The 15,977-nt window shown below is 37.6% G+C and overlaps 1 protein-coding gene across 8 annotated transcripts; it reads left to right on the forward strand.

Annotated features, from left to right (window-relative positions):
• The first annotated feature begins 676 nt into the window (after positions 1 to 676).
• On the forward strand, positions 677 to 14,616 carry LOC117819833 (caspase-3-like). Of its 8 annotated transcripts, none has more exons than XM_034693315.1 (17): positions 677 to 894; positions 2,347 to 2,540; positions 3,063 to 3,144; positions 4,908 to 5,083; positions 5,606 to 5,687; positions 7,199 to 7,277; positions 7,450 to 7,567; positions 7,659 to 7,753; positions 7,861 to 7,900; positions 11,361 to 11,372; positions 11,934 to 11,953; positions 12,044 to 12,074; positions 12,181 to 12,279; positions 12,372 to 12,454; positions 12,757 to 12,877; positions 12,986 to 13,478; positions 13,875 to 14,616. In XM_034693315.1, the coding sequence occupies exons 2-17, from the start codon at positions 2,366 to 2,368 to the stop codon at positions 14,029 to 14,031; spliced, it is 1,863 nt and encodes a 620-aa protein (XP_034549206.1). In that variant the 5' UTR covers positions 677 to 894; positions 2,347 to 2,365; the 3' UTR covers positions 14,032 to 14,616. The 8 variants fall into 8 exon arrangements, with proteins under 8 accessions (XP_034549206.1, XP_034549205.1, XP_034549208.1 ...); XM_034693314.1 differs by having other exon boundaries at positions 2,365 to 2,540; XM_034693317.1 differs by lacking the exon at positions 11,361 to 11,372 and having other exon boundaries at positions 2,365 to 2,540.
• Positions 14,617 to 15,977: the final 1,361 nt, after the last annotated feature.

Below are 15,977 nucleotides of genomic sequence, written 5' to 3' on the forward strand. Positions count from 1 at the left end.
ATCCCCCTCATAATTAGTCCATACATAATGTATATAAATTACATAATTTTGTGCATTATCTGCACTAAACCATATAGAAGGTTGTAAAATATTTCCATTTTTGTATATTAACATTAAGATAAATCGTCAAATTTCTAGCTAAACAGAAAAGTTTTTTTTAAAAAATGTTTATAAAAAGAAAAGTTTTTTTCTTTTTATGTACAAAAAATGGGTCAAATAAGACCCTGAATAGTATGTAAGGGTTAATGAGTGATGAAATGTTAGGATAATTTTTGTATGTACTGAAGTTAAATTTTATTATAATCATTTTAATTGGATATACATTCCCAACTTCAACATAGGATTAATTTAAAGCTTTACTTAGTAAAATTATCAAATGAATTCAGTTGCTCTAATAATCTGACGTTTTGCATGGAAAAAAATTTGGCTACTGGAAATTCTGATTGGCTGGTAACTTCAGAAACGTACCAGCTACATTGGCTGGTGATCAAAAAAGTTAATTTAGAGCCCTGGTTCAGACAATAAGAAATGTGGTTTAGACAATAGGGTTTAGTGTTTTAGCAATTGAGAAATACTGTAATTATAGGATTTATTTAAATCACAAAACTATTATGTATTATTTAGTTGACTCTGGTAAAATCACCACTAGGTGGCAGTAAACATTTCACTTCCAACACATTTGAAGTACTTTGACCTGCTGGTCTGCAGGCCATTCATACTCCTCATGGTAACATAACCAGATACAGAGATACATCTTCTTTAAATGGTGTCTGAGATTCTTCAGTGACCCGCAGTAAGAGCCTCAAATCAGCCTGTGAACGACAACAACACTGTAAACACGTCTACAGAGGAATTTCAATCACCAGCAGCAGCACAGAGCTCTGCTGACACGAGGTTAGTTGATTTAATTCTTATTTAAGACTGTGTGAGGTTTGACAGTAACATGTTTACTGTATTTAACTTCCTCTGATAACTCAATGTGGAGTGATTACTTTAGATTTGAGTCTATCAGGTCACTGGAGTTCATAACAAACTGAAAATGAAACTCAATGTGACTTCAAGAAAACTGACTCTTTAGGAATACATTAATAAGTTAGCTATTCAGCCAAAAGTGCCTTACTGTGAAGATGTTGTGTTAAGACAAGGGAGCTAGCTTATTCCTCATTAGCATAGCCGAACAGGTGTTTCGTTGTAATGAGTTACCCTGTTAACTTGCGACTTTCAGCCGCTGTCGAAAACTGATAGATAACAGGTAGCTGTCTTTAGAAATGCTTATTATTTTTCATTGTAAGGCAAAAATGATGACACACACACACACACACACACACACACACACACACACACACACACACACACACACACACACACACACACACACAAATACACACAAATTGATATAATGTATCCCCTCTGTCTTGGTATAATTTTCTGACTTCCAAAAGGCATACAACAGTGACAACACATACAATTTTAAGCTTATTTCTAAAACAAGTAAATATTCTACATTTAACTGCAGAGACAGCATCTACTAGCTTCTTTCAACACAGCCAATCATAGCTTAGGACTTTGGGGTGGCCATCCCTGTGAATACCCCTGATAATCGCATCACATCACATGCAAATCATTTGTATACAACAGCTTTTGTAACTTTAGGTGCATTTCGACCAAGAGTTACAGGGTCTTTTAGCCCCCAGAACTACTTTCCCCGGAATTAAAAGGTTCCTGTGCCCCCATTGTTCTCTGCGTTTTGACCGCGGGCTGAAGTCCCGGGTGGATTGTGCAAATCAGGCCAGTGACGTATAGGAATTTAAAAAAAAATTTAATAATATTTTGAAGTCTTAATAAAAAACTAAACTAGGATGCATTCCCAGGAACTCCCTCTGTGTTTCAACAACTGTGTTAACTCAACAAACACCGTTTCCTTCAGCCGAAAGTCCCAGGACCTTTGAAAAGTACTACCCCCCCCCCTAAGCAGGGGCTTTTCTAAATTTAGACCCTGGTTCCTCCAGTTGAAACGCATGTAGTTCAGGGGTAAAATCCCTCGTTCCAGGGTAAAGTTCCTGCGGTTGAAAAACACCTTAAGAAAACCACATATGCATCCAGCTTAAAGTCCTTAGTTAACAGGGTCACTAAGTATATTGTAACACCGGCTGACATACAGTGTCTTAGATCAGGTTTATAAAACTATCCAAAAAGCTCAATAGTTTAAAAGAGGTATTATTTTCACAACCATAGGATCTACCATTTGATCTTTTTTTTCTGCTCTGTATACTTTTGTGATTTTCAGCACAGAACATTCTAACTGCAGTTATGTTATGCCCGAGTTGATATTGACCTGGTTAACAGTTTATTCAATACACACAGCATGGATTCAACTGAAGTGCAGCACCCCAACCCTGCAAAGACACCCATCCAAATCCTGTATGAATATGGCACCAAAAACGGGAACCTCCCTGTGTATGTGATGAAGAAGGTTGAAGGAGAGGCTCACCAGCCGAGCTTCGTCTTCAGTGTGAAAATTGAAGAGGTTAGCTGCACAGGTAAGCTACTGTCCCAGCCTCTTGTACTGGTAGCTGCTTGTCACTGAGTGTATTTGAGTTGAAAATCAAACACCTGCAGTGTATGATTTGCCAATATTGAATTGTAGTTAGTTAGAATTAGGGTCAGTTGCTGCAGGATACTCTTAAATACATCCTCCATGTACCGGGTGTTTTAAGCCAAGGTGTCTCACTCCAGTGATAGAACAGTTCAGGTATAGGGAAGATGATTTGAGGAGGTAAAAGTAAAACAGCCAGTACGTTTCACATCTTCAGACTTCTGACAGCCAGATTATTCTCTGTGTTTTCTATCTTTATTTTCCCTCAGCATCTAGGATTAACGTACTTCTCAGAACATACACCTTTTGGGTTTTAAATGGAAACTTTGATACAGCTGTGTTCAACTATTTTCAAGACATTATGGCTCAGAGATGTCAGGTTTTGATTAAAAAAGTAACCATGAGATATATTTTTGTAATGTATTAAATCATCTGTAACACCCACATAATGTGTACTTTGTTTCAGGTCAAGGACTCAGTAAAAAGGCTGCAAAGCACCAGGCTGCAGAGGCTGCTCTGAAGGTTCTGAAGATAGACGCAGGAACAGTGTAAGTGGAGAGGAAGAATTAATAGAAAATTACACCGTGTTCCAGATTATTATGCAAGTTGCATTTTTGTGAATATCATAAAAACTATGTCAACAGTCGTTTTAAAATTTTTCAAGAAGTTAGATAGTGAATATATTTCTTCAACTGTGTGGTTAAAATTATGCTTTTCAGTTGTATTTTTAAATAAGTGTAGAATCTGCAGAAATGAGCGTGCCAAATTATTATGCGAATTGGTGATAAGAGCATATAACTTGTGAAAATCAAAAACTAGGCAACATTTTAAACGTTCTATTGATTTAAAATAATAATATTTACTACAACTGTATTCAAACTTCAACAAAAACAACAGTTTTTTTTCGATTTGTATGTGTGTATGTTGTCTGTGGTTCGGACAATAGGGTTTAGTGTTTTAGCAATTGAGAAATACTGTAATTATAGGATTTATTTAAATCACAAAACTATTATGTATTATTTAGTTGACTCTGGTAAAATCACCACTAGGTGGCAGTAAACATTTCACTGCCAACACATTTGAAGTACTTTGACCTGCTGGTCTGCAGGCCATTCATACTCCTCATGGTAACATAACCAGATACAGAGAGACATCTTCTTTAAATGGTGTCTGAGATTCTTCAGTGACCCGCAGTAAGAGCCTCAAATCAGCCTGTGAAAGACAACAACATTGTAAACACGTCTACAGAGGAATTTCAATCACCAGCAGCAGCACAGAGCTCCGCTGACACGAGGTTAGTTGATTTAATTCTTATTTAAGACTGTGTGAGGTTTGACAGTCACATGTTTACTGTATTTAACTTCCTCTGATAACTCAATGTGGAGTGATTACTTTAGATTTGAGTCTATCAGGTCACTGGAGTTCATAACAAACTGAAAATGAAACTCAATGTGACTTCAAGAAAACTGACTCTTTAGGAATACATTAATAAGTTAGCTATTCAGCCAAAAGTGCCTTACTGTGAAGATGTTGTGTTAAGACAAGGGAGCTAGCTTATTCCTCATTAGCATAGCCGAACAGGTGTTTCGTTGAAATGAGTTACCCTGTTAACTTGCGACTTTCAGCCGCTGTCGAAAACTGATAGAGAACAGGTAGCTGTCTTTAGAAATGCTTATTATTTTTCATTGTAAGGCAAAAATAATCACACACACACACACACACACACACACACACACACACATACACACAAATTGATATAATGTATCCCCTCTGTCTTGGTATAATTTTCTGACTTCCAAAAGGCATACAGCAGTGACAACACATACAATTTTAAGCTTATTTCTAAAACAAGTAAATATTCTACATTTAACTGCAGAGACAGCATCTACTAGCTTCTTTCAACACAGCCGATCATAGCTTAGGACTTTGGGGTGGCCATCCCTGTGAATACCCCTGATAATCGCATCACATCACATCACATCACATCACATCACATGCAAATACTCTGTATACAACAGCTTTTGTAACTTTAGTTGCATTTCGACCAAGAGTTACGGGGTCTTTTAGCCCCCAGAACTACTTTCCCGGGATTTAAAAGGTTCCTGTGCCCCCATTGTTCTCTGTGTTTTGACCGTGGGCTGAAGTCCTGGGTGGATTGTGCAAATCAGGCCAGTGACGTATGGAGAAAAAAAAATGATATTAAATAATATTTTGAAGTCTTAATAAAAAAACTAAACTAGGATGCATTCCCAGGAACTCCCTCTGTGTTTCAACAACCTGACCTGGTTAACATTTTATTCAATACACACAGCATGGATTCAACTGAAGTGCAGCACCCCAACCCTGCAAAGACACCCATCCAAATCCTGTATGAATATGGCCTCAAAAACGGGAACCTCCCTGTGTATGTGATGAAGAAGGCTGAAGGAGAGTCTCACCAGCCGAGCTTCGTCTTCAGTGTGAAAATTGAAGAGGTTAGCTGCACAGGTAAGCTACTGTCCCACCCTCTTGTACTAGTGGCTGCTTGTCACTGAGTGTATTTGAGTTAAAAATCAAACACCTGCAGTGTATGATTTGCCAATATTGAATTGTCGTTAGTTAGAATTAGGGTCAGTTGCTGCAGGATACTCTTAAATACATACTCCATGTACCGGGTGTTTTAAGCCAAGGTGTCTCACTCCAGTGATAGAACAGTTCAGGTATAGGGAAGATGATTTGAGGAGATAAAAGTAAAACAGCCAGTACGTTTCACATCTTCAGACTTCTGACAGACAGATTATTCTCTGTGTTTTCTATCTTTATTTTCCCTCAGCATCTAGGATTAACGTACTTCTCAGAACATACACCTTTTGGGTTTTAAATGGAAACTTTGATACAGCTGTGTTCAACTATTTTCAAGACATTATGGCTCAGAGATGTCAGGTTTTTATTAAAAAAGTAACCATGACATATATTTTTGTAATGTATTAAATCATCTGTAACACCCACATAATGTGTACTTTGTTTCAGGTCAAGGACTCAGTAAAAAGGCTGCACAGCACCAGGCTGCAGAGGCTGCTCTGAAGGTTCTGAAGATAGACACTGGAACAGTGTAAGTGGAGAGGAAGAATTAATAGAAAATTACACCGTGTTCCAGATTATTATGCAAGTTGCATATTTGTGAATATCATAAAAACTATGTCAACAGTCGTTTTAAAAATTTTCAAGAAGTTAGATAGTGAATGTATTTATTCAACTGTGTGGTTAAAATGATGCTTTTCAGTTGTATTTTTAAATAAGTGCAGAATCTGCAGAAATTAGTGTGCCAAATTATTATGCAAGTTGGTGATAAGAGCATATACCTTGTGAAAATCAAAAACTAGGCAACATTTTAAACGTTCTATTGATTTAAAATAATAATATTTACTACAACTGTATTCAAACTTCAACAAAAACAACAGTTTCCTTTAGATTTGTATACAAAATAAAACTCATGAACTGGCCTGCCTGCTCAACTGATCTCAACCCGACAGAGAACTTGTGGTCAATAATAAAGAAGATAATTTACAGTAATGGCAAGAAATACAGCTCAAAAGAGCATCTTTGGAAAGCCATACAAGGTACAGCTCACTGTGTCAGCAGATAAGTCATCAGAAACTAAATCAGTTTACCAGTGACCTCTGACCCTCACTGAAAGAAAAGGAGGTTATATTGGACATTTGAGAAACACTTTAGATTTGAAATGTTTTAAAGACTAACAGTTTTATTTTGTAAACGAATGTAAAGAAAACTGTTGTTTTTGTTGAAGTTTGAATACAGTTGTAGTAAATATTATTATTTTCAATCAATAGAACGTTTAAAATGGTGCCTAGTTTTAAATTTTCACAAGTTATATGCTCTTATCACCAACTTGCATAATAATTTCGCACACTCATTTCTACAGATTCTGCATTTATTTAAAAAATACAGCCAACGTATTTTGAAAAGCATCATTTTAACCACAGAGTTGAAGAAATATATTCACTATCTGACTCCTTGACAAATTTGAAAACGACTGTTGACATAGTTTTTAAAATATTCACAAAAATGCAACTTGCATAATAATTTGGAACATGGTGTAAATCAGAACCATTTTTGTAAGTGAATTTATTATTTAAATTAAAGTGCCCAAATGCTAGTTAGCATTATTTCAATGTGAGACTCTGGAAGCTGTGATAGTAGACAGAAATTATTTTGCTTAAGGACTTTTTTGAAGGTGAAACTAATTCTGTGTATCCGGTCGTACTTTGATAAATTATAAATGGGCATTTCTCCTCCACTCTTCTACTCTGGTGCAATATTATTCAACCTAATTAAAACTACTCTGCAGCCAGTCAGTCAGTAGACTGGAGGACATCCAAATGTTTTGGCTTCACTTTTAGGGAACTGTCATGTCATCTATCTTTTAACACAGTGTATGGATGATGGAGAAAATAATATGCCGGTGATTGTTAGCTCCAGTCTTTAGTTGAGTTTGCCAAAACCTGGTCTGGTATTACCAAAACAGTGTTGCAACACATACATCAAAGTGCTTCACTGACAGCCTGGTAACCGCTTCAGTGTAACTCCTTTAATTCTCAACAGGAATATTCCTGTGAAGTCTGAGAGTAACGGTGTCGCAGCAGAAACAAACAACCATACCAACTCTGTCGGGGTTCTGCAGGTGTGTAACTCACTGTGTGTGCTTCAGTGTTCTTTGTAATTGTGTGTAAGATTCTCTGCCTCAAACTTGAATTGAAGAGATAAACTTTAAGTGTGTATGCACAGCTGTAGTTATAAGCTGAAATAAAAAACTGTTCTGTCATCCTCTTTATTTTTGCTTTTATTTTATTCAGGAGTTAGCGGTGCAGAGAGGATGGCGTCTCCCTGAATACACAGTTTTAAATGAGGCTGGTCCTCCACACAAGAGAGAATTCACTGTTACCTGTCGAATGGAGTCCCTGTCAGAGAAAGGTCCGGTGGTGTCTCTGAAAAATCTTTAAAAAGTAGGTCTATTTCAATTTTTTTAATCCTGCTCTTAATCTCTGTCTTCTATTTTTGGCAGCTGTTGGAAATTCAAAAAATGCAGCAAAGAAAGCGGCTGCAGAGAAACTGGTGGCGAAGCTTCAAAGTCTGTCGGGCTGTTCAGAAATCACATGGGTATGTGTGATATTTCTCAGAGGCAGCTGCAACATCTCTGACTAAAAAAAGTCCCTAAAGATGTGAAGTTTTTGTTACATTTCCTTTTTCTTTTAATACATTTTCAGACTTCTCAACCCAGTGTGAGATTTGAGAACTTCAACATTGGTGAGAAAAACACACACCCTTAGTTACTAAGATACAGGGTGCTTACTGTTCAGCACTATTTCACCTCCTACACCTGTGCTAGTTTAAAATGAGGGGTCACTTCTGCCACGTAATTTAGCTAATTTTGAAAGACTCTGACCCGAGCTCTCATCTTGGTTTAGGTGTACACTGCAAAAAAAGGTAGCTTAAATATAGGGAAAAAACACTTGATTCAAGGTGAAAATTTCTTAAAACTAGTGAAATTATCTATCCATGCAGCAAGTTAATTTTACTTGAAAAGAAATCTTAAAATGTGATTGTTAATCTAGAAATAAGCAGGCTCTGAAAAGTATTAAAAAGGGTTGAAATAAGTAGAATATGCAGATTTTTAGCTCAAACTACTTGAAAACAAACTTCCTACAGAACAGTTATAAGTGAAATTTACTGAATATAAGCAAAGAAAATCTCATTTATTTTTTTTGTATAGTTAATTTGAGCTAATTAAGGCCTGGGGACAAGAAAAACAACAATTTAAGTAAAAAATGGCTCACTATTAAAAAACTGTGATTATGCGTTTTTTGATATAAGCTGGCTCATCTTAGAATAAACCCTAATCCATCTTAAAACTAAAATCTTTAAACCAGGTCTTATTCTTAGAATATACCTCTGAAATGTTTCTACAGAAACCACAACAGCAAGCTGGATTACTGGCAACATTTAATAAATGTCAGGATTAACAACATATATACATATTTAAAACAATCGAAAGAGCCAAACCAAAACAAGTATATTACAATTTTGCACAGCAGAACTATGAACAATCAATAAGATACAAGCTGAACTGTGTCTTGAATAGATGCCTTATGTGTTATTCTTAAATCAAGCAACTTGATGTTGTTACTCAATCTTGAAACAAGTTTTATTTTGATGAGACTTTAGGTGAGACAACCAATGTAGCTTATTTTAACAATCATTAACACAATTTAAGATACAACCATACATACAAAGATTAAAAACAAGTAAATAACTCTAAAAACAAGGTGATTAATCTAACATGTCTCAATCTAAGAATTAAAATCTTGGCAAGTGCTGAATTATTTGCAGTGGGCGCTCTACTTGGATTTTTTTCAGCACTTTACTTTGCCACATAAAAGCCTGTTCGTTTTTGCACTATTTGCGGACACAACACAGACGTGCTCTTACGCCTGCAGCGCATTAATCAGCTAATCCGATCTATAATGTACATCACTGATATATATCGTCAATTTTTGACATTTTTGTATCTCAGTTTTGCATCATGTGAAGCAGGATATGCCTAAGATTATCCAGCGGGCACAACGACGTGTTCAGACTTTGTTATATCAGCTCAGTCTTCAGAAGGGGATCAGAAGATATTAAGATTAGGAGTTTTTGCCCAAATAAGGACATGACTGACTTGACTCCCGGATGGGAACACATAGCTGTTGGCTAGGAGGCTCAAACTCCGCCCCTTTATGTCACACTCTGCCCGGTTGTGTTGTGAGTGATGTATTGTAGGAACTACTGTCTGCAAAGTGAAGTTCTACCGTACTCTACTCTACTCTACTCTACTCTACTCTACACTACTCTACTCTACTCTACCATACCCTACCCTACTCTACACTACTCTACTCTACTCTACCCTCTTCTACTCTACTCTACTCTACTCTACTCTACTCTACTCTACTCTACACTACTCTACACTACTCTAATCTACTCTACCCTACCCTACTCTACACTACTCTACTCTACTCTACTCTACTCTACACTACTCTACTCTACCCTACCCTACCCTACCCTACTCTACACTACTCTACTCTAATCTACTCTACCCTACCCTACTCTACACTACTCTACTCTACTCTACTCTACACTACTCTACTCTACCCTACCCTACCCTACTCTACACTACTCTACTCTACTCTACCCTACCCTACCCTACTCTACCCTACTCTACCCTCTTCTACTCTACTCTACTCTACTCTACTCTACTCTACTCTACTCTACTCTACTCTACTCTACACTACTCTAATCTACTCTACCCTACCCTACTCTACACTACTCTACTCTACTCTACCCTACCCTACCCTACCCTACCCTACCCTACTCTACTCTACTCTACCCTACCCTACCCTACTCTACCCTACCCTACCCTTCTCTACTCTACTCTACTCTACTCTACTCTACTCTACCCTACTCTACTCTACTCTACTCTACCCTACCCTACCCTACCCTACTCTACTCTACTCTACTCTACTCTACTCTACACTACTCTACTCTACTCTACTCTACTCTACTCTACCCTACCCTACCCTACCCTACTCTACCCTACCCTACCCTACCCTACCCTACCCTACTCTACTCTACCCTACCCTACCCTACCCTACCCTACCCTACCCTACTCTACTCTACTCTACTCTACTCTACTCTACCCTACCCTACTCTACTCTACTCTACTCTACCCTACCCTACCCTACCCTACTCTACTCTACACTACACTACACTACACTACTCTACTCTACTCTACTCTACTCTACTCTACTCTACTCTACCCTACTCTACTCTACTCTACTCTACTCTACTCTACCCTACCCTACCCTACCCTACTCTACTCTACTCTACTCTACTCTACTCTAACCTACCCTACTGTACCCTACCCTACCTTACCCTACCCTACCCTACTCTACTCTACTCTACTTTACCCTACCCTACCCTACTCTACTCTACTCTACTCTACTCTACTCTACCCTACCCTACTCTACCCTACCCTACCCTACCCTACCCTACCCTACTCTACTCTACCCTACCCTACCCTACCCTACCCTACCCTACTCTACCCTACCCTACCCTACTCTACTCTAACCTACTCTACTCTACTCTACCCTACCCTACTCTAACCTACTCTACATTACTCTACCCTACCCTACCCTACCCTACTCTACTCTACTCTACCCTACCCTACCCTACTCTACTCTACTCTACTCTACTCTACTCTACTCTACCCTACCCTACCCTACCCTACTCTACTCTACTCTACTCTACTCTACCCTACCCTACCCTACCCTACCCTACTCTACTCTACTCTACCCTACCCTACCCTACCCTACTCTACTCTACTCTACTCTACTCTACTCTACTCTACTCTACTCTACTCTACTCTACCCTACTCTGCTCTGCTCTGCTCTATTCTACTCTATTAATGATGAAATCAAAGAATTGAGATATTTAGGTTAAAAACTATCTTTGTGTATTTTTCCAACAGTACCTCACAGCGGCCCTGTAGCTCAAGAAACCGGTCGACCCTGATCAAAGTCTAATATTTATTTTATTTCATCTCCATTATGATGAAAAATTATAACTATGATGTGACATTTTCCTTCAGTTAGTTTTTCACTGCAATCTTTTTTTCCCTGTGTTTTCATTTCTATTCCTGGGTCTTTCCATCCTGAGGGGGGGTTCTTAGATGGAATACCAGGTAAGCAGTCTATGCTGTGGGGGCATAATGAAGAAATGTTTAAAGATATTTTACACAAACTCTCTACCTTTATTTTGTGGAATAATGTCTGTCCCTCACTCGAGTAGGCAAATAAATCAACCTCAATGTGCTGTGTTTAATAACCAGGAAGTGTTATTCATTTTTAAATATTTTGGGGCCTTTACACCTTTAATTTTTTGTATAGAGGAGAGGACAGTGGATAGTGTAGGAAACTGGGAGAGAGTGGGGGAATGACATGCGGGAAAGAGGCAGTGGGCTGGATTTGAGACCAGGCCGCCTGCTAAATGGGCGTGCAACTTAACCATGAGGCTAAGTCTGTGCCCAATAACCAGGAAGTATTTATGTGACCTGTAAATTATTTCTAAAAGCTGAGGCCAAATTTTCCCTCTCATAGTTTTTCAGTCTCTTGTGTGTTAGCACTGCTATAACAACACTGCATCGACTCTTTATTAAACACACTCATTGTGTTTAAATTAAATGTGTTCTTTCAATAATTTTGTTGAACATCTTAACCCTTAAACCCATTTTCTTTTTCTGAAGCATCAGAACCCTTGGGACAGGTGAGAGCCTATGAATAAAAATACATATGACAAATAAATTAATTAATTAAATTCTGTGTTTAATCATCATTTCCTCCTTGCCGCACACAGTCTGCCATGAGTTCCTCTAACACCTCAGTATGTGAGTTTTAACGTTGAAATGGGTTTCTATTCTCTAAGTGAAAACATTTTAAATAGGTAAAATGCAGTGCTGTGAATACATCTTTAGTCTTTTGTATCACATTCAGGTCGTTTTGATGTGCCTGATGCCAGAGATGAAGGTCAGTCCCTGTCTCTGGCAATGAGCGGTCTGAGCACTACATCAAACAGCAGCCCCTCCCTGGAAGGTCTCACTCTCTCTGTATTATCTTTCGCTTAAACATGTTCATCATTCGGTAGAACTTGCCTAAAATCATTGTTGTTGTTTTTCATCCCACAGTGGGAACTAATGAATTGACACTAGTTCAGCCTCAGACAAACATGAACTACGACAAGCAGACGCCTCAAACTACAGATGCTGAGGTGTGTGACTTATTATTTGCACTACATACACCCTTTGTCTCTGAGAACGATAAGCCAGAGCAGCTAGTTAGAAATATATCAGAATTTATTATTTCAGTCTTATTTATATTGATTTTATTCTGCACTCATCAACCTAGGATGAGGCTTTGCTGTTTTTTTCCAAAATAACATACAAAGTCATTTAGGTTGATCTGAAGTTATTAGGCGATTGTAACATGTAGGGTGTAGCCAAAAAACACATTATCGTATTACAAGTGTGAAACAAAGGTGACAGTACTAAATGATAAACTGTATCTCCATAGGTTTTGGAATCTTATCCCATGACTGCAGAAAAGAGAGGCCTCTGTTTGATAATAAACAACTACGACTTCTCTAAATCCACAAAATTTCTCAAGAATCGAGAAGGGACCAAGGTGGATGAGGGTAAACTTATGTTTCATATGTTTTTGAAGTGTCAAATAAAATAAACGCATGTTTTCTTGCTCTGTCTGAACTGGTGCATGATATCACATTTGTCTGTGTGCTTCCCAGAGTCCCTCATCAAAGTGTTTAAGTGGCTTGGCTTTGAGATAGAGCTACAGAAGGACTGTAAAAGGGAGGAGATTCTGTCCTTGGTTCAGAAGCTCGGCCAAAGAGACCACAGTGACAAGCACTGTCTGGTGTGCTGCATCCTCAGCCACGGGGAGGAGGAGAGTGTGCTTGGGGTGGACGGACTCCCCGTCTATCTGAAGGATCTGAAGGAACCTTTCAATGGGTTAAAGTGTCTGTCCTTGGTTGATAAACCAAAGCTGTTTTTCATCCAGGCCTGTCAGGGCACCGACCATCAGAGCCCTGTGTACATTGAGGCTGATGGTCCTATGAGTGGATGTATTTCAAGTGATGCTCGTAGAGACTCCATCCCAACTGATGCAGATTTTCTCCTGGCAATGGCCACCGTTCCCCATCACGTGTCATACAGAGGGAGGATTAGTGGCACCTGGTTCATTCAGTCTTTGTGCCAAAACCTTGTCCAGATGGTGCCCAGGTTAGTGAAACAAAATCTCATTGGATGATATAAACGTCAAGTGTTGGAAAGTAACCATGTAAATGTACTCTTTTATATGCAAACACAGTTTTGTGGTCCTTTGTAGGAACTTAGGCAAACTTCCAAACTAAAGTAACAGAAGTGTAATGACCCAATAATAAATAGTAAACACTAACAGAAACCTTTCAGCACAATGATTTTATTTACCTTTACATTCTGTTGCTTATACTTTCATACTGTGCTTAAATGGAGTTTTAAATGCAGGACTTTTAATGACTTTTGCTTCATTTCATGTTCTGAATACTTTGTCTAACCCCATTATTTCAAGTTATGCTGTGAACGTTTTATAGTCATAAAAATATTAAATGATATCTCATAGTAGTTTTTTTCTTGCAGGAGATTTGACCTTGTGTCTATCCTGACAAAGGTGAATGCAGATGTGAGCAAGAAGACTGACGAAACTGGTGAGAAAAAGCAGATGCCTCAACCTGCCTTCACACTCAGGAAGAAAGTGGTCTTCCCCTTACCCCCAGCTCCTCCTCCAAGCCTCTGACCCTGACTGATGCCAGTTTGAATGCCTCATCATTAATGTTTTGTATGGCAATCCTTGTTTACAGTTTGAAATCTGCTGGGTACAATTTTTGATAATACTTTTAAAGCAATAACTGAGCAAGTGGAATATGCTGATAAAGACCTGTGATGTGATGAAGACTCTGTTTAAATAATTGTCACATTATATTTCAAGATAAGATATTCCTTTATTAGTCCCACAACAGGGGAAAAAAATGATGTTTCTTTAAGATGACAATACTCAAAATGTACAAAAAAAAAAAAAAAGAAGTTTCTATAAGATGACAATACTGAAAATGTACTAACAAGGCTTGTGTGCTTCAGAGCCGGAACAAAATCATGCATTTTACATTGTAAAAAGATCCATTTGAATTTTTAAAATTTACAAGATACACAGTATAAGTTTACATGTACTTGAAATATTGGATGTGGGACTGATGCAGTAAACCAAATACTCCTCAAACTCTTACCGATGCTGTATCTGAATGTATTATTGTGATTGTGTAAAGTATTGTGTTTCCTTTTCTCAGACAATTAAATAATAAATTTTTGAACCTTTATTCTGTAACTTTGGTCTGTTTGGAACTTTATTACTCTTAACCCTTTGATACATTCATAAATTCTTCAATGCTGCTCTCCCACATTATGAATTGACTACAAATTAGCATCATAGTTGTTTTTGATCTCCAGCAATAAAACAATAGAAAAAAAACAGAACACAGGCATTCGTCACAGTATTGGATATATGAGTTAAATAAAAAATCTGCTAAATTGTTGCCTTAACAACAATTTATGGACAAATAATTTAAGTATTAGTCGTACAACTTGTGTAATTAGTTAGATAGTAGATACTTTGCAGATGACTTTTTACAGTATTTCTCAATTGCTAAAACGCATTTCTTGACATCCACCACGCTTTTCTCAACACTACAAGCACAAAACCCAATTTTCAAACTACATTCACCAAACCTCTGACCCTTCCTGCAAAACCAAACAATGTTGTCAGATCATACCCCAAGTCAATCAAAATTAAAACAATACTGAGCAGTCATTACACACTACATCAAAACACTGAAAACACAATGATCAGGAAATGAAGCTGTAGAAATAATGTTTATTGTTCACAGTAGGCTTAATTAATTTACCAATAAAAAAAATCCTCTTTGAATTTAGAACCTGTATACAGTAAACATAAAGTAAAAACAAATAAATGAGAAGAACATGGTATTTCATCAGAAGTTACTGTCCTTTGTCTTTCTCAATTTCGCTCCCCTCCTCTTCCTCCTCGACCACCTCTTACACGCACTCTTCCTCTGCCTCTCAGATTATTTCTGTCCATTGTACAACCTTCAACAACCAGCGCTCTCTGAACTGGCTTATATTGGTTTCCTCACATCATTAGCCACAAGTGTTAGTGGTGGGCGTATTGATTCTGTGGTATCGATATATCGATATTTTCATGCTACTCATTTGAGTATCGATTACTCTAATAAAATATTGATACTTATTAATAAATGCGAAATAAAAGCGCATGTGTCACTTCTGATTCTTTCAGGGTAACTTACTCCAAAGTTTTGTACTGACAAATTCAGAGACATCATGATCACAGTGTCATTTTAACAGTAGTCATGGTAAAGAGGCTGTTTTAAGCTTTCCACTCAGAGAATTTAAATAGAGGTTGTTGATTATTTATTATTTATGTGTTTTTCTAAATTGATTTCATTGTTTTAAAAAGGCCAGCAAAGTATTTGCATATTACAGTTTTTCTCAATTGTTTACACACAAATATTGGTACTTAAGACACAATGACCACAACATGTAACCCATGCACCAACCCACTGAACCAATTCTGTTAAACTACAAGCACAATTCCTGCTTTACACTCAAATTGCAGTTCTAAAACACACTTTTTTCAAAACACTACACACA

This window comes from Notolabrus celidotus, chromosome 10 (assembly GCF_009762535.1).
Source record: "Notolabrus celidotus isolate fNotCel1 chromosome 10, fNotCel1.pri, whole genome shotgun sequence".
NCBI classification, from domain to species: domain Eukaryota; kingdom Metazoa; phylum Chordata; class Actinopteri; order Labriformes; family Labridae; genus Notolabrus; species Notolabrus celidotus.